The sequence below is a fragment of the Typopeltis vanoorti genome, chromosome 18, assembly GCF_054136105.1.
Source record: "Typopeltis vanoorti isolate ZY-2024b chromosome 18, IOZ_Tvanoo_1.0, whole genome shotgun sequence".
In the NCBI taxonomy this organism is placed as follows: domain Eukaryota; kingdom Metazoa; phylum Arthropoda; class Arachnida; order Uropygi; family Thelyphonidae; genus Typopeltis; species Typopeltis vanoorti.
Genome location: NC_143566.1, coordinates 79,444,361 through 79,464,637, shown reverse-complemented (window position 1 = coordinate 79,464,637; position 20,277 = coordinate 79,444,361). Strand labels below are relative to the sequence as shown.

General features: G+C 37.0%; 1 protein-coding gene across 11 annotated transcripts in view; it reads left to right on the top strand.

Moving 5' to 3' along the window:
- Positions 1-20,277, top strand: part of CadN (neural cadherin) — a 1,238,426-nt gene that overhangs the window by 209,096 nt on the left and 1,009,053 nt on the right. For all 11 annotated transcript variants that reach the window (XM_090407912.1, XM_090407911.1, XM_090407917.1 and 8 more), the window contains exons 6-7: positions 2,093-2,204; positions 16,095-16,487. In XM_090407912.1, the coding sequence (XP_090264038.1) occupies positions 2,093-2,204; positions 16,095-16,487 (505 nt within the window). The remainder of the gene's footprint in view (positions 1-2,092; positions 2,205-16,094; positions 16,488-20,277) is intronic.

Sequence of the window (20,277 nt, the reverse complement as noted above, 5' to 3'; positions counted from 1 at the left end):
GTTATGCAAATTAGAACAAATGAGATGGAGATGACACTGGTTATGTGGATAAGAGAGTGACTACTGGACAGATATCAGAAAGTCTTTATATGGAGGGGCAGAATCAAGGCAAAATAGGTAACTAGCAGTGTGTCACAAGGTTCAGTGCTGGGACCACTACTGTTTAATTTGTACATAAATGATATAGGAAATAACCTAAAAGGAAATATTCAGTTGTTTGCTGATGATACGATATTAAGTAGAGTAATGGTTAAGGTTATGTGTAGAGCTTGCAGAGTGATTTAAGTAGATTGTTATTATGGGCAGAAGATAATGGATATCAGTTGAATGTGGAGAAATCTCAAGTCATGCATTTTGGGATAAATAGATTACAAGCTGTGTACCACATTCATGAAACTGTACTCCAGGAAATAGATGAAGCTTGAGATTTAGGGGGGGTGGTGGTGGTGGTGGTAGACAGAGTTATAGTTTAGAGGTTATATTGCTAGGGTTGCTAAGGTAGCCCATAAGATTACTTGGGTATTGACAAACACATTAACAAGTAGGAAGTTGTTGTTCCTGTTCATAAGGTCTTGATACATCCACATCCGGATTACTATGCTTTGGTCTGATCTTCTGGGTTTCTTGGGAATGAGGAAATGGTGAGGATTCTGAGGCAAGCAACCAAGATAATGAGTAGTGTATGAAATATTCCCTGTGAGGATAGATATCAACTGCAGAAGTTGATTGATAGGAGAAAGAGGGGGATATTATGATTAGAAACATTTAAGTTGTGTAAAGGATTTTATAGGATTGATGAAGGGAAATGTTTCAGCACTTGGCTAGAGGGGCCAGAACAAGAGGTCATCTCTGGAAGGTGAATAATGGTGTGGTTAGTAGGGGTGTAAGGACTGGTTTTTTTGCCTGTAGAGCTGTGAATGAGTGGAATTGGTTGCCAGAGTCAGTTTGTGAGTGCCTTGTCCATTAATGGGTTCAAGGAGAGAGAGAGAGATGATAGCTTGTGTATATAGTTTGGGTCTCCTGCAATGAATCTTCAGACCCCATGGAGTTTCCTGTACTATAATAATAATATTTTTTCCATCTCATTAATGTATCAGACAGTGTCTGTCATGGTCAAGGTTGCGTTGGCTTTATAGAAACCCATTAACACCACAAATAGAGTAGTTAATCCTGTCTGCAAAGTGGGTTTTATTGGATAAAAAAAAACAGTTTTTGGGTGAAAAACATTTTACCACCTCCATGTTGATATCCCCAGCTCATGGTGGAAAACTCTTAATAAAGGTTCTTTACATTCTATATAGGCATGATTTGAGCCTAGGGTCTTTCAACCAAAGGAATAAAAAAGACCTATGTTGCTGTTGTTGTTGTTGTTGTTACTGATCGAGGCTCCAGTGTTTTTTTCGTTGAAAAATTTATTCATACACTGCTATTTTAACTTCCCCAGAAAACTGTTTTTTTTTTTTTTTTTATCCAATAAAACCCACTTTGCAGACAGGATTAACTTAGGAACGATAACCATCAAATTAATCTAGACAGTATTAATCACATATACAACTAACAGTTGCATTTTACTTTTTAAATATTATTATTAGATGCATTTTTGCAAAATGCTTACATATAAGTGTTCAGTTTGTCTGTCTTTTCTCTGCATAACTTTGCTTTGGGTGGATTTCAGTGAAATTTAGTATTTAGAATTGTTATTATAATTACTGTCTCTGTTTTTTGATATTCACTTAACCCATTTTTAGTGGCAAAATTTGGCAAAACAATTTGAAACGATACAGTATAAATGACAGTGAATAGACTGTATATCGTACAAAGCTTAAAGGGATTTGGTTGCTGGGATGATTGTGAATAATTTCCATATTTGCATTTAAACAGACAGATATTCACCAAAAATAGTAAACTTCTACAATTTGGAAAGGAAAAAAAAAACCTGTTTAAAATTATTTAGTGTTAGCATAAGAAATATATGTTTAAATGAACTTGACTGGAGATTGTCTTTTCTTTCTTTCTTCGCAAAATCATTTAAAGATTAATGTGTGATTGAATTTGATTGTATTTAATAATTGCTTTACCTTTTGTATAACAGCTTACAATTAAAGTAACAGACGTCAATGATAATGCACCAAGGTTTGAACTGCCAGATTATCAGGCTCACAATATAGATGAAGACGTTGCTGCAGGAACATCTATTTTGCAGGGTATGAAATACTTTGTTTCATGTTTTTGGATGAATTAATATACTATACTCTATTCTCCATTTTCAAGTAAATTAAAAAATTATGCAAAACAACAGTATAATTTAACATCAGGTTTATAGAACTATGTAAAAATAGGGCTCCAGAAAAAGCAAAAATGAGGAAATTAAATTTTTCTTATATTGAGTAGAATGGACTGCAAAAGTGAATGTAAGTATTTGGTAGTGAGGGAATTTAAAGAACTCTCACATGGAGACTCCCAAAATTTCACTCAGCTGCACTAATTTCTCTTATATTGTTAATGTACAGAAATCAAAGGTCCCCCCCCCCCTTCCATGCAAAAATGACACCCTGCAGTGATAATGTGAATACACTTTAGCAGCATGCCAAGTTGTATTATCATCTGTTATAATATTTATATAGTTCTAGAAACTATAACTAACATTGGACAAATTAACTGAAATTCTAAAGAAAGAAACAAACATCTGGAAATGGAATTATTTAAATATTCTGGTTTGGAACTACATAAGAATATTAAATCTAAGCGAGAGGAAGGGAGTGGGAAGCTGATACTGCTTTAGCAGAGTTTATAAGTATAATCGTATTTATCATTATTGCTTTGCATTTCTAAGGAGTCTGAAAATTCATTATGGAAGGTTCACATGAACTGCAGTGCTATCATACTTCTCCTTAAACTCGTTCCCTGACAGAGTGCCCATGACCACTTCAGATAACTCATTCACTACTCTCTACAAAAAATCTAGCTCTCATTCCCTTGCACCATATCCTTACACACTCCAGCAGTTAAACCCTTCCACCCATTCTTTCCCATCTTGTGCATTATTGAAATTCTTTAACACCTACACTGTAAACCCTTTTAATGTTTGTAAAAAATTAAAACAAATTCAATGTTGCATGAAAGTAAATTTATTATATGGAAAATTTTCACCTAAATATCAAATAACTTCAGTAAGTCAACAGTGGAACACAAAATAAAATGCAATAAAATAATTCATTTTAGTGTTTTTATTTAGCAGTATTACATTGGGCAAAGTTTATTCGTTTATAAGCATAATAACAATAATCATTACTTGAGCATTTCCAGGGAATTGGAAAATTCATTATGGAAACCTTACATGAACTGCAATACTGTCATACTTCTCCTTAAACGCTTTCCTGACAGAGCACCTTTATTGCATTTTATTTTGTGTTCCATTGTTAATGTACTGAAGATGCTTTTGATACTTGGACAAAAATTTTACATATGATAAGTTTACTTTCATTCAAGTTTGAGTTTGTCTTTAATTTTTTTACAAACATGATAGTTACATACCTATTTTGAAGTAGTTAAATCCATTTAATAACTTCCATGTTTCTATTTTATCCCAACTATTTTTCATCTGACAGCTAAACTTTGTAACTCACAGACCTTTAGTCTACCCTTATGAGCTTTGAAAACCAGTCGTCATTCACTTGCCTCTGAATTCAGCAGTACTTGCACATCTTCAAGAAACCTAAATGATAACATTTGTGCATAATTGTTAACATATGGTTATACTAAGTCTTATAAATATAAAGAACTTTCTTATACCTGCTTATTATTCTGAACATCAGAGTAATCCTTTGAGCTCTTTTGTACAGTTTGCAACATATCTTCTGAAATTCAACTCTCCTGGTCCACCATTACCTTGAAATCCTTAGCATCATTAGTTTCCTGTACAATTCCATCAGCATTATATACAGCTTGTAATCTCCTCAACTCAAAGTGCATGACCTAACATTTTGCCTCAGTTAAACTAGTTGCCATCATCCTTTGCCCACACTGTCTATTAAAATCATCCTGAAGTACCCTTATTTAATTAAATATGAAATAGACATGCCATCTTCACTAAAAATGAATGAAATGTCATCACTAAAAATTGTGCCTAAATAGCTGAAATATTTTTCTAATTCTGTAGATTCACCATTGAAAATGCAGTGTTTTTTGAAAATGGAAAATGTTTCCATGTTCTTACCTGTTTTCATAGTTCGGTCTTTTTTATCTAATTTTCATGTCAAATTTGTTATAGCTGTTATTCAATTTAGTTAAACCTGTAGACTTGCACTTGATTTCTGGATTTGTTCAGGAGTACATCATCAACATAAGGAGCTAACTTTAATGACACTGATTTTCACACCACTTTTAATTCCACATTTCTTTCATAATCCATATAGATGATGAATAAAAATGCAAAAAATGTGCACCTTTCTCTCATGTCTGATTTTTTTACATCAAACTGTCTTCCTGTACTTTATCCTAATTGCTAACTTAAAACTTAAATATAGACTTTCATTTCAGTAAAATTATGGAGAGTACAGCCATGCTAGGAATAATTACTTTAATTTCCTGATGTTTCAACCTTCATATTAAGGTTATCATCTGGAGTGTACACATATGGTGGTATTAAAACGTTTTGAGACTAGCTCTGTTTACGAAAAAATTATTTTATTTATCTACATTTACACACTATCACCTTCAAAATAGTCCCCTTGCATATCAATACAGTGCTCCCAGTGTTCTTGCCACTTTTGGAATGTGTCCTGGAAGTCTTCTTTTTGAAGCATGTCAAGCACCTTCTGCAATTCGCGCTGGATCTCCGCAGTGGTGTCAAAATGGTGACCTTTGAGTTCGATCTTCATCTTCGGGAAGAGGGCGAAGTCTGCAGGAGCCAAATCTGGCAAGTAGGGTGGGTGCAGAAGTGAGATCATGTTGTTTCTGGCGAAAAACTTACGTGTGAGGAGAGCTCGTGACAGGGTGCATTGTCGTCGTGGAGCATTCAGTTTTTCACGCGCCACAGATCTGGTCACTTTCGCCGAATGTCCTCCATCAGATGCCTTAAGACCTGGCAGTAGAACTTGTTATTGACGGTCTGGCCCCTGGGGACGGATTGTTGATACACAATGCCGCGAATGGCGAAAAAGACGATAAGCATGTACTTGGTTGACCTGTGGACCTGTCTCGCCTTTTTTTTTTTTTTTTTGGTTGTGGAGATGATGGGCTCTTCCACTGTGAAGACTGTTGCTTCATCTCAGGATCGTACCCATACACCCAAGTTTCGTCACCGGTAATGATCCTCGAATTTCACGTTTGCTCTTTGTTCTAACTTGCTGTCCATGATGAAATCGCAGATGTGGTAATGCAGGTGGTCAGAATAGCATCAGTTGCACAGCTCCTGATATGCACAGGACGAGGTCTTTTGGCACACTGACTTACGAAGGTAGGTGCTCCCTGTGACTCTGCACGCAGAGTCACAGGGAGCACCTACCGAGTTGGTGTGTTACAAACCTAGTCTCAAAACTTTTTAATACCACCTCGTATATATACAAACTATATTACATTTCAAACATTATGCCAAAGTGACAATGATTTGATCAACCAACCGTTCTTCTATTTACTTGACCTCTGATATGACAACACTCGTGTTAAATTATGGATTAGGCCACCACTTTTGCTGTATTAAAACTATCTATATGAATTTATTCTCTGATGATGTTATAAATAGAATATACTGTATTTTTCCGTGTATAAGACATACGTTTTCTAAAATTTTTAGACCAAAAATTGGGGGTCATCGTATACATGGGGTGCGGGGGGAGGGGGATTAACCGGTTGAGAGACCCTTGGTTGCCGTGCCGGAACTGCTGGTACCGTGTCTCTGCAAACAGGCTTCCACCAATCACTAACCTTTGTTAACTCTGTCGATTGACATCATTAATGGCGGATTCTGAATAAACCAATCAGAACTCTGAAAGCATTCATACGTCTGCAACTCGTTGGCAGAGTAAGTTAATGCATTAACAATATTTTGAGCACTAGCCCATAAAAATGTTTGAAAATAAAAAACGAACCTTTTTGCCTCATATTGAATAAGCTTGGTTGACACACATATCCCACTCTGGTGGTGCTCCATGATCCATGTCATATTCTTCAAAATTCACATTTAAAAGTCATCAATTACACAAAAGAACATGGAAATAAAGCTTCAGAGAGACAGTTTGGACCTCCTCCCACTGAGTGTATGATTAGACAGTGGAGAAAACAGGAAGAACAACTATTCAAGATGCCAAAAAAGGAAGAGAACCTTAAAAGGAAAACCAGCAAAATGACCAAACTTGGAGCAGAGGCTTAAGACTTGGATTATGGCGCACCACCAGAGTGGGATATGTGTGTCAACCAAGCTTATTCAATATGAGACAAAAAGGTTTGCAAGAGAATTTGTACATTGTTGATTCCACAGGAAAAGCCAAATGGTTCTTCAACTTCATGAAGAGAAAAGGGGTTGGCCATGAGAACACAAACCAGTTAGCCCAGAAAATGCATCTTAAATGCATTCCTAAAAATGCATTTTAGTATGTATCTTAAAAATATTACCTAATTACTAAATATACTTTGAATATTTAAAAAAAATATCAAATGTGTTCTGTTTTATGTTTAAAATACTGATTTCTTAATTTTGGGTTCGAAAAAGTAGGGTTCGTCTTATACATGGGGACGTCTTATACATGTAAAAATACAGTAGCTTTGATTTAGTTTTTTCCCCCACTAGAGGTCAGGCCAGTAGAATAACGGTTGGTTGATGAAATCATTGTCACTTTGGCATACTGCTTGAAATGTAATATAGTTTCTCTTTATATATTATTTGGAACACACACACACTCTCTCTCTCCAAATGATGAGCTTAATATGAAGGTTGAAGTGTTGGGAAATTAACATAATTATTCCTAACACAGTTGCAGTCTCCATAATTTTACTGAAATCAATGCTGATCACCATGTAACACTAAAGGAAAGGAAACACTATTAAATATAGACTGTAAAGCTTTCTATAATGTTCTATTTACTCCATGTAACTGTAATGCTTTAAACAGCTTTTCTCTTGGCATATATTTTATCTAAATCCACAAAACTTAAATTATTATTATTATGTAACACCTCCAGAGAGTCCAAAGACTCGTCGAGGGAGGGCATCTGCTCTACAACTCTGTCTCTACCAATTGCAACTACCTATATCATCTACTGCCGACCACCACCACTAGTATTTTCACAGACAACCACAAACATCCATGCCCGTGGCAGGATTCAAACCCTCAGGTCTTTTGGCTGGAGAGCAGATACGCTAACCACTCGGCTAACCAGGCCAGCTAAATACATATCCTTATGTTATTATGATTTCTCAACTGTTTGTTGTAAAGTAATTCTGATCTTGACAACCTTTATTTGACCCAAATGTACCTTATTCAAGTTTCTTTTCCACAATTTTTCTTAGCAACCTCTCAAGTATGCTTGCATGAATCTTATTTGGAACATTTAGTAGAGAAATTCCCCTAATTCTCACATTACTTAATTTCCTTTTTATAGATGGGAACTACGAGCTCTGCTCCAGTCACTGGGAATTCTGTCTTCTGACCAGGCCTTCATATTTGCATTTGCCTTGAATATTTTCCACCATTCTCTCACTACTTGTTTCATTTAAGTCTTTCAAAGTAATTATTAGTAATCTCTCCAGATATCTGGAATGTCTTTTTGTTTTCTTATTATTTTTATCTAATTCCTTTTAATGTACTCTTTCCTCCATTTCTAATCTGGAAGAAACTGATCTTGGCCTTATGTGCCATGAGACACAAAGAGGATAAGTAAGCCTGGTGAATGCTAAGGAGCTTATTTAGACAGGATAGTCTTCTTATGACTTTTGTTTAGCCACTTTTAAACATCGCTTAATTTTTTTGCATATTTCTTTATATTCATTTAGGACATCTGTTGATTTACTTGCTAGGAACTTTAATGTACTTTCTTCATTTTTACGATTGCCCGTTTAACTTCTTGCATATACCATGGAGTCCTGATTTTTCTCTTCTTGCAGACAGTTCTTCACCACATACCTCCCTAACTGAACCAGTCAATTTTCTTCAGAGTTTGCCACTGTGACTCCAAGGTTTGGTTCTTGTTCTTCAGCCTTGTTCAGCTTATGAATAACTCTGTAATATTTATATAGTTGAGTCTAAAGTTCACATCGGGAAAACTGCTCCGTTTGAATCCTTTTTAAAACTTTTTACATATTTTCTTTTTTAATGATATTCATTTTTATCCTGCTTAAAACTAAGTGATTATCACTTCACTTTTAAATCCCCTGTATAGTGGCTTGTATTCTTAATTGGTATAAAGATACCACTGTTAGTGATAAATAATATAGTTAGTATGACTTTTCTTGAGTCTTCTCTCCATGTGAATTTGCATAATATTTATGTTGCAATGTGGTGTTAGTGATTAGTCACTGTCCTAAACAGTAATCCAGCTGCCACTTATCATTATTATTTACTTTGCCCTTTCTTACAAGTTTTTTCCAAAACACTTCTCTATCTTTAGGATTCATATCCTGCCATGCTTTTTATATTTCCAACAAGGCCCAATTTTTCTGTTTCCTTTATAAGCTGCCTTTTCTAATGCCTTGAAAAATTTCAAGACATTAGAAAAAACAAGTCTGACAGAAGCAGTCCTATTATAAAATGAATCTCACAGAAGGTCCTTTTAGGAGAACCTTCTGAGGGACTGTAGACATTAATAAGTTGCATTGTTCAGTTTATTATTAATACCAGACCTCCATAGAATCAAGACTCATTGCAGGAGACAAATACTGTTACACACAAAGCCCATCAAACGTACTTTAAATTTCTTCAATATATCTGCAATTCACCACAATGTCAGGCAAAGTATTCCACTCACCAACTCTCCATACAAAAAAACCTACTCCTTATGCTCCTACTCTCATCCTCCTTATACAGCATCCAGGCATGTTCCCTTGTTCTACCCACTTCCTCCATTTTATGAAAAATTTCTTCCACATTAACCTGTTAACAATCCTTCACTCACTTAAATGTCTTAATCTTATCCCCTCTCTTCCTCCTATTCACAAGGCTATGCAAACTGCATTCCCTCAATCTGTCCTCATATCCCATATCCCAGCCAGTGACTTTAGTCAATCTTCTCTGGACCCTCTTCTCATTATCATGAAAATCAGGGGACCAAATCTTTGCACAATAATCCATACAAGGCCTGTTCAAGCATTATATAATGGAACCAGAACCTCTTTATTTCTGTGAGTTAAGGTCCTCTGCATCATTGCCATAATCTGTGATGTCTTCACAACTTGTGCAATATGACCTCTGAACTTCAGTTCACCACCACCATCACTTCGAGGTCTCCCATCTCCTCAACTTTTCCCAAATTTCCCTGCAAAATGTTTACTTTGCATCATGTTGTTGCCTACCAAATTTCAGAACCTTGAACTTGGGAACATTGAATTCACAGTTCTATGCTATTGACCACTCATACAAGTACTCCTGTAAGGCCACAACATATTCTTGATTCCTCATCATTCTCCCCAGATTTGCAACATCTGCAAACAGTTTATCTCCAGTTTTATACCCAACCCAATATCGATAATCTTCTTCTTCTCTTCCGTCTAGATGGATTGAGTCTTACCTTGAGCAGGATCTTCCAGTCTTCTTTATTCCTTGCTGTTCGAAAAAGTTCCTTATATGTTCTGCATCCCGAAATGTTCTTTATTAATTTCAGCCAGGTAATTCTTGGTCTTCCGGGTCTTCTTTTTTCAGTTGAAAAAGTATTGATTAGGACGTTAGGTAGTCTGTCTGCATCCATGTGTGTACAGTGTGGCCAAACCATCGCAGTTGTTGTTTTCTAATTTTTTCTATTATTGTATTTTTATATAATAATTCTTGTCTGACTGTGCTGTTTGTTTTCTTTTCTATCCAACTTGTTCTATTTATTTTTCTTAAGCATTTCATTTCAAATGCCAGCAGTATTTTCTCCTCTCTTTTCTTAACTGTCCATGCTTCTGCTCCATAGATGACTGTTGGTATAATTATTGATTCATATAATTTGATTTTGGCTTGCTTAGATATCTTGATTGTTTTCCAGATTTTCTGTAATTTTCACATGGTGGTCCATCCTGTCGCTATTCTGTGTTTGATTGTTTCAAGTTCATCTATTGTTTCTGTTAGCTTTGATCCAAGATATATGAAGTTGTCTACTTTTTCTGTTTGTTCTCCATTTTTGGTGGCTGAGATGGTAGTTCTGTTTCTGCCTATTTTCATCACTTTTGTCCTTTGTATATTTATTGTCATGTCATGTTTTACAGGTTTTGTTTAGCTCATTTATCAACCTTTCTAGTTCATTTGGGCTTCTTGCAATAAGGACGAGATTATCCACATATTTAGTATTATTTATGTTTAAACCATTGACATTGATTCCAGGCTCATTGTCTATTGCCTTCTTTACACTTCTAGATATATGTTGAATATGCCTATTCAACATATATCTAGAAGTGTAAACATATATGAATGGGGATAATGGGCATCCTTGCCTCCTTTTTGGATCTCTATGGGTTCTGTTGTGAGTGTCCTTTTTAATTATTGCATTTGTCTTAGAGTAATATTTTATCAGAAACTGTATTATATATTTATCTATTGCTTTTTTCTAGTAGAACTTTAAGAAGGATTTCTCAATTGATGCTATCGAAAGCTTGTTTAAAGTCCACAAAACAACAATATAGTTCTTCATGGTCTTCTCAGCTGAGCTCTTCTAGTTGGTGCAATGTGAAAATTTGGTCTATTGTTGAATAGTTTCCTCAGAAACAGCTTGTTCGATTCCTATCAGTTCTTCATAGGTGTTTTTTAATCTATTTTGTATAATTCTAATGAATATTTTATAGGTGTGGGAGAGTAAATTGATTGGTCTGTAATTTCTGCAGTCTCTTTTGTCTCCTTTTTTGTAGAGAACTGGAAAGATCATCTTGGGATGATCTTTCCAGTTCTCTAGTCATCCAGGATCTCTCCTGTTTGTAGTATTTTATTGAATAGGATTGTTAAACATTCTATTGATGTGCAGTCTCCATATGACCACAGTTCAGTAGGGATAGTATCAATGCCTGGTGCCTTATTGTTTTTAATCTGTTTTATTTATCTAACTTCTTGTAAAATTTTTGGGTGGTCATTATTTTCTTCTATTGTTGGCATTGTTGTTTTGTTTCCTTGGTGAAAGATAGTCTTAAAATGGTTTGACCAGTTTTTTTTTTATATCTTCAATATTCCCGGTTTCAGTCATCTTGTTGTTTATCATTGTTACTGCTTTTTTTATTATTATTATTATTATTATTATTATTCAGGCCTCCAAGGAGTCAAAAGACTCATCGAGGGAGGTCCTTTCTAAGACATAAAGTCTGTCAAGACTCATCGAGGGGAGGTCCCCCCCTGAGAAACACAAAGTTTATCATACCACTCCTTAAACCCACTGACCGTTCTCGCTCCCACCACTCCATCAGGCAATGCATTCCACGGCTCAACCACCCTCCACACAAAGAAACCACTCCTTACCCTCTTGCTCACAGTTTCCTTTCGTAACTTCCAGGGATGGCCTCTTGTCATCACTCCTTCCCGCTGATCAACCAAGCGAAAGAACTCCCCAGTGTCAACCCTGTAACCACCTCTCAACAGTTTAAAAGTCTCAATCATATCACCTCTCCTTCTTCTATCCACCAAACTTTTGCTGAGAATTCCTTTGTAATTTCTCTTATAGTGTCATGGAAGACTTTTAAGTTGTTTTGTTGGTATGCTTCTTGGCATTTCTTAGCTTTTTCTTCTAACCATTTTTCTTTGGCTTTTTTGCAGAGGTTATCAACTTGATTTTTTAGTGCTCTGTATTTTTCTCTATTCTCTTCATTGTTTTGTTGGTTTACAAGTAGCTTGGCCTCTTTTTTTTTTTCTATTGTAGCTAGGATTTCTTGGGTAATCCACTGTTTATTTATTTTGGGTTTGGTAATAATATACAAATTAAATAACAATGGTCCCAAAACAGATCCCTGTGGCTTGCCATTAGTGACTTTCCTCTTCTGGGATACTACACCTTTATGCACAACTTGCTGATATCTATCTGCAAGAAAGTTGCCTATACAACTCACTAATCTATCAGCCGATCTGATCTGCTTAAGTGTAGTGACCAATTTATGGTGTTGCAATCTATCTATCTATCTAAAATCTTAGTATCCCACTTTATCTTCATCTCCCTTATCCAATTCATTTATCACCTTGTTATAGCATATAATCAATTTTATAAAACACAACCTCCTTTTAACAAAGCCATGCTGACAAAGAATACCACTGTTATCAACCCACTTTTATATATCCTATATCTCACCAACCTCTCCAATACCTCAACTACAACACCAGATATACAGATCAGTCTGTGATTTGTTGCCTTAGCCTTATCTCCACCTTTGTGAAGCAGAATAATTTTGCCTTCCTTCCACTACTTTGGGACTATAGCTGTTGCAACATTCTTGTTAAACAGATAGGTCAAGGATGATGCTATTTCCTTGGAATGTTCTCTTAAGACACACAGTGATATGTCATCAAGTTCTATTGCCTTATTGACATCTAGCTTATTTAACTACTAAATAACTCTTACTCGCTAACCATTACAATTTCATTTCATTCTCTACACTTGAGCTTCTGATTTCACACTGAGGATGAAACACCCTATGTCCTCTGCAGGTAGTCGGGAATCTCCAACTTTCATTCATTAACAACCCATTATCATAATGTTTCTTTCTTCTGCTTGCCACATGTCGAAAATAACCTGTGTCCATTAATAAGTTTCGATTCAACATCCCCACAAAATACCGAATAGTTTAACAAATACGGTCAAAACATCTGCTGTGATGAATTCTTTACCTGATTTTCTAATTTCTGTTCATGCCATTTTTGCTGTCCTTATCAACTGAGTCACTCTCCTGGCCTTCTCTTTATACTCTTCGTGCAACTGATTATTCATCTTGTGCTGCCTCCAAAGTGCTTTCTTCCAGATTTCCTGCTTATTCCCCCATGTCCATTTCTACACCTACCTTATTCAGCCTCTTCACCTTCAGAATACATTCTCATATTGATGCTGTTGATATATATTTCTTTTCAGTGCCCAAACAGCATTTATTTCCTTGCCACTCAACTTTGCATTCCATGCTATAGCTCCAAGATGTCTCCTTAGCTTGTCATAATCACCAGCCTTGTACTTCCACATATATCCTTTCCATGAAATTTGTCCTCATGACTACTTGAAACTGCCTACCAATCAAGAAGTTCATGTTGTGGGATGCTATTGCTGCTCCTTTTTTCTTTCCTTGAACATCATTGTCTGAGTGTAGCATCCCATATTTATTACTTAGCATAATCTCACCTGTTTTATCTTTTGTTTCTCTAGTTCTGTTATTTCAACTTCTGTTTTGGGTTTTAACTAGGTGACACCCCAGCCAGAATAACATTTCATCACAGTATGCCATGAGTTTTTGGTTAAGTCCATATAAAATGCAGTTAGGTCGGCTAAGTCCCAAATTTCCAGCACATCTTTCATTTATTATTTAGTTAATACCTACAGGTGGAACACATCGCATGAAGGTAAGGATTGAACATTAGGTCAAAAATCCTAGTTACTTCTCCTGCTTTTCTTTATGGTTTTGTGTAGCTCTTTCCAGTTATAGCTTTGACTCTTAAGTGACCACATTAAATCACAATTCAGCAGTAATTAAGGTTCCACTTTACTACATGCTACTGATGTCTGTTCATCAGTTATTCTTATTCAAATCACCAACTTCATATCCATCTCATTTGCTTCACCTTATTTAGGATTCTATGTGGTATTCTGTGTCAAATGCATTTGCAAAGTATTAATATCATGATATAATCATTCCCTTCAACTAACTTAACTGTTACTTTATTATAGAAAGTTAGTAAATTAAGAAAAGACCTTTCCCTTTGCACATCCATGCAGTGTTCCATAGAGCATCATACTGTGATCAAGGACACACTCCAGGAACGGCGTCTGTCCTAGGGTGATGGAAAAACCAATCAATTGGTTTTTCCATCACCCTAGGACAGACACCGTTCCTGGAGTGTTTTTCCAGTACTCTAACAACCACTCCTAAGATGCTAATTGGACTATAATTTGCTGCTTCCATCTTGGAGTTTTATCCTGCCATCTTTCTACTCCCTTCAGATGTCTCTGTCAGTGCTAAAAATTCATGAGGGACACCACTATTTCTCTTGCCCTTTTCAGGAATACAAACTGATATCGCTTCCAATCCTATTGAGATTGTTTGATATCCTGAACATTTCCATTTCATTTATCTTTTCACCTATTGACCCACATCACAATCAGCCACTGCATTATTTCCACCTTGGTGATGCACACTTACAAAACTATTCTATTCAGTAATTCAATCAATTATTTCTTCTGCTCATGCTTATGCTGCCTCCCTTCCATCAGCATTCATTAAAATTATCTTTCCATAATCATCCTTTTTTTACTTGTCAGGTAACAAAAGCAAACAGATTTTCTTGGTCTGCTTAGCTAATTTTCTCCCAATCTATTTTTGTCTTCCTTACTATGACCACCCTTCTTACTTGTTATGTATGCTGCTCATGAGCTTGCCTAATGAGCACCTTTCTCATTGCATTCCCCATACAAGTTTTTTTCCTGCAGTTTCTGTTAAGTGATGCTACTCATCCATTTAATTCTCACCTGATTTATTCTCCTAACCTTGGGTATGCAGTCTGATATTACTTCCTTCAAACACCCCCTTGATGACCATTTCCTGTGAATTATTAGCACCCTTTCCTTGCAGTTTCTCATGCCAATGACACTTCTTCATGCTGTCTCCTGAGACATAATCACCACCTTTGTAGTTTTGCATATACCCCTTTTTAATTGAAAATTCCACATGTTTACCCACCTAGGTGAAGATTGAATGATCCCTCACCAGTTAAAGCTACAGTGGGCAAATAGTTATGGAAAAATTTTCTGGCCATCACTACATCAAATACTCTCAAATCCTGGGTCTCTTCTATCATGAAAATTTTGGTTCGAGTAATTGTCTCTTGGTCCTGATTAATGTCACCTACACATCATGTAGGCATTTGAAACCAAAATCCTACAGAATTGGTTAGTTAATCCTTATTTTAGGAGTGCCTTATGTCTGTAGATGTGTGTTCACTGCGCCAGTTTGCCCATTCTGAGGGACGAAAAACCAGAGTTTGCAGATGGGAAAAAACCTTCTATTTCTCCATATGAGACTAGCTAACTCACCTTTAGTCAAAAGAGACCAGATAAAGGTTCCTCATGTCATGGATGGGAATCAAACCCAGGTCTTTCTGACCAAAGAGCTTCATCTATACCAACTGAGCTACAGAGGCTCTGTCTCTCAGTAGCTGCATCAATTCTATTTTCTTCTTTTGATTCAATGTATTCCCAGAGGAGTTGAAGTCGCCCTATAGTGAATACTCGCCTTGTGCTTATTGACCTAATTTTCTGATGTATGTCATCCATGTCTTCTTTTGCAACCACCTATCCTATAGCAACAACCAACTATATATATTCCATGCTTTTTACCTTGTAAATAACTTAAAATTATTCTTTCAATTTATCCCTTTGTATATTAGCATCATCATCATCATTAATATCTTTGATTTTCACACCAGGAAAGCACTGTTTTGTAACACACAAACACAATTTTGGCTAGTGTTTGTTTTACAGGGAAATGGGGCAGTTTACTTAACGTAAGTTGATGAACAGGCATATTTGTGTTCTAGGCAGTATTAGAACTAGGCTTTCCTAAAGAAACAGGTGTTGTTTTTCTGACATTGCCACAGTGGCTAAATTCTAAATGTTAAAAAAGAATAATTACAAATATCATGCGAACATTTTTTAATACTAGGTTTTATAATGGCTATTACCTATATGAAGGATTTTTTGGATTTGAGATTATTGATTTTTTCTCCTTCTCTATTTCAGTGTCTGCAAGTGATATGGATCAAGGAAAGAATGCAGAAATTGAATATTCACTGGATAAAGATGATTTCACAATTGACAATAAAGGTATCATTTATTCAAATAAGAGGCTCGATGCTGATGTTAATAATACATATGTGTTAACAGTCAGGGCTACTGACAAGGGTGATCCACCTTTAACTGGGACAGCAACAGTGCGGATATATACAGAAAATAAAAATGATGAACCCCCAAAATTTAGTCAAGATGTGTATACACCAAATGTTGATGAGAATGCTGGACCTAATACTTTAGTAACAACAGTAGTTGCTAGTGATAAAGATGGAGACAATATTTTTTTTGGCTTTGTGGGTGGTGGAACTGTGTCCGGAATGTTTCAGATTGAAGAAAGAACAGGTAAGTTAAGTATTTTACATTTGAAAAATAAAGCTTTCTTTTTCATTATATACATAAATTGTATTTCATTGTCCATTATTGAACATAAAGAAATCTGAAAGTTTGATTTGAAAGTTATATCAATAAAGATTTTTTTTGTATAGTAAACATCATCATCTAATCCTCACATATACTTTTCAGGGGGTGTACAGGATAATATGATAGTACTACATGAAAAAGTTGCATTATTACTTCCTATTGACAATTTTCTTCCAAAGTAATCTTCCCTGTCAAAAAAAAAAATCAGCTAACACCTTTTATTCCCTTATAAGGAATAGGCAAGGCCTTTTAACCCTATCTAGCATTTGGAGACTTAGTGGGCAGTTCAATCTCCATCGGTAGCCAATCAGAGATAGCTGGCCCATGTCTATCACTAATTAAACATGGCACCAGTGAAGAGACGGGCAAACAAGTATTGCCATCTCTTGGTACCTAACTCTAACAGGATTTGTTACAGTCTGTGGTATTGTGGGTTCTACAGTCGATTTTCTTGAGTTTATGGGATGAAAAACCTTAGTTTCCAGGAGGGAAAACTCCCTTGACCGTGCCAGAGATTGACTAACTTGGGAATGGGTCGAAGATAGGCTTAGAAAAAGATCCTCCAGTCGATGACTAGACTTGAACCTAGGTTCTAACTTCGAGCGACCTAACACAGAGGAAGCAAGCACCACTTCCACTGAGCTACACAGGTCTTACCTTATCTGCCAAGATTCCAATATTATCAGATCTTATATTTTTCATCTAAGGCACTTTTATTGTCTCACTCCACCTAGATCTTGGTCTTCCTTTAGGTAATTTTTCTGCCATCCTGGAAATGAACACTTGCTTTGCGAACCTTTCCTCTCTCTCATTCTATTTAAGTGACTATACCACTGAGATTGTTAACATTCAGGAACATGTTAACAGAGCCAATGTCAAGTTCTTTCCTAACATCCCCATTTTTAATATGATTCTGCCCTTGATGCCATCCGTTCATTCCCCCTAATATTTCTTGGGACTCGGGGTCAGAAATGGTCTCTCTCTGACAGTAGTGCACTCAGGATTTAATCTTGGGATGGGGGGGGGGGTCTGAGTTCAGTAGATGATTTGAGGATACACACTATGCATTGCATACGACCTATGACTGAGCATCTGCAATGATCGCTAATTTATAAGTATAGAAATAGAAGCCATGGGATGAAGACAATTAAGTGGTTTCGCTTAAAAGAGGAGAGTGTGAGGAATCGTTTTAGGGAGAGAGTGTTAGAGAGGATTTCGGATGGACTGGAAAGTGTACAAGATTGGTGGAAACATAATTCAAAAGTAATCCTGAGCTGTGCAATCGAGGTGCTTGGTGAGACATCTGGAAAGATTAGAGAGCAGAAGGAGGGTTGGTGGTGGAATAATGATGTACAAGTGGCAGTGACAGCTAAGAGGAAGGCAAAGCAGAAGTGGGATGAGTCAAGAGTGGAAGAGGATAGAGAGATGTACAAACAGAGAAAGCAAGAAGCCAAGAGAGTTGTGGCACAGGCGAAGGCCATGGCATATCAAGATCTATATGATCAATTAGAAACAAAGGAAGGACAGAGAAAAATTTACCAACTAGCGAAATGTAGAAATAAAGCAGCTAAGGACATCTTACATGTGAGGCAGATCAAAGATGCTGAAGGAAGAGTATTATGGAGGGATGTGGACATAAGAAACAGATGGAAAATATACTTTGAGGGACTTTTGAATGAGGAAAATGCAAGGACTCACAGAGGAGATTGGGCAGCCTTCTGAGGGGATGGTGCAGAACATCAGTAGAATGGAAGTGACGGAGGCCATGAAGAGGATGAGGAATGGAAAAGCGGTGGGCCCGACAGAATTCCAGTGGAGGCATGGAAGGCACTGGGGGAAGAGGGAATTGACCTGCTGTGGGACCTGTTCATGAAAGTTTGCCAATAGGAAAATATACCCGAGGAATGGAGGGAGAGTACTCTTGTTCCCATCTACAAGGGTAAAGGGGATGCACAAGACTGTAAAAATTACAGAGGAATAAAGTTGATGTCCCACACAGTGAAGTTCCTAGAAAGGGTTCTTGATGGTAGATTGAGGGAGGAGGTGGAGATTGCAAAGGAACAATTTGGCTTCATGCCTGGTAGATTAACAACAGATGCTATCTTTGGGTTACGACAGATGATGGAAAAATATCGAGAGAAACAAAGGGAGCTACATCTGGTATTTATTGATCTGGAGAAAGCATACGATAGAGTGCCAAGGCAAGAAGTCTGGAGGTGTCTGAGGGAGAAGAAGGTGCCGGAGAAATATGTCAGATTGGTGCGAGAAATGTACAGAAATGTGAAGACAGGTGTTCGGACCTGTTTGGGACAGACAGAAAGTTTTCAAGTAACAGTTGGCTTGCATCAAGGGTCAGCATTAAGTCTGTTTCTGTTTAATATTGTGATGGAGGTGGTAACAGAGGAGGTGAGAGAAGATGCACCTTGGACAATGTTGTATGCAGATGACATCTTGCTGTGTGTAGATTCAAGAGAAGAAGTGGAAACTAAACTGGAAAGATGGAGAAAAGTACTGGAAGAGAGAGGTATGAGACTGAGCAGAAGTAAGACAGAGTATATGTGTTGCACATTGGGCGGTGGCCAGGAGACAGATCTGGAGCTGGAAGGAAATGTCATCAAGAAGGTGAGAGACTTTAGATACTTAGGTTCAACAGTGGAAGAAGATGGAGGAGCTGAGATGGAAGTGGGATGCAGGATACAAGCTAGTTGGAAAAGGGGAGATATGATAGAGACCTACAAGTTGGTAAGGGGTTGTTATAGGATCAATGGTGGAGAAGTTCTACAGAGAATAGTGGGAGATCAGGGGAGAACCAGAGGTCATCCCTGGAAACTGTATAAAGAGGGTGTGAGTTGGGGAGTGAGAGGCAGGTTTTTTTTGTGGAGTTGTGAGTGATTGGAATGCCTTGCCTGAGAGTGTGGTGTCTGCAAGGAGTTTGAATGTGTTTAAGACGCGGTATGATGAGATGTGTGTGAGATAAAAGGACCTCCTAGATGAGTCTTTGACTCCATGAGGTCTTGTTTAATAATAATAATTATCCACCCACTGAAGGTCCTCTTCACCATCCTGGGGTTTACAGTATCTCTTTTTCCCTGCAAGCTTAAATAATTTTATAAAGGGTCTGCTAGTGTTCATCTAGAGGCAAACAGAAAATACATCATTTATACTACAGCCGATCTGTATCTATGGCACAGCCCACCATAGAGATGGATCACTAGATCCAATGGGGGAAAAATCTCCCTCCTATACAGAAACATTTAAAGCAGAGACTATTTTTGGAATCCACCAGCATTACACCATTCTCTAAACCTAAACAAATTCAGCTGCGTCACATTATCAAAATCAGGGAGACCATCAAGTGTCCATCACTGCACCCATAGAGGGTGTCAGATAGAACTGTAGGAGCTTACCTTTTACAATCAGTTTGTGTTTTCTTTCCTACTAGTGTGCCTGTGTGTGTGTGTGTGTGTGTGTGTGTGTGCACATGCTTCATATATCTCTGTGCTTTCTAAGATGTCTTGGCAACCAAGACTAAGTAATGATCTAAATTAGCTAAATAAATAAATGTCTAGCTCATTTAGGTATTGATGCTGCCCTTTGGTTGGAAAGGCATAGGTTTGAATCTCATCTAGGATACAAAGAACCTTTATGAGAGCTTTAACTGAAGCTGAGTTAGCTGATCTCATGCAGAGTTGGAAGGGTTCATCTTTCTCAT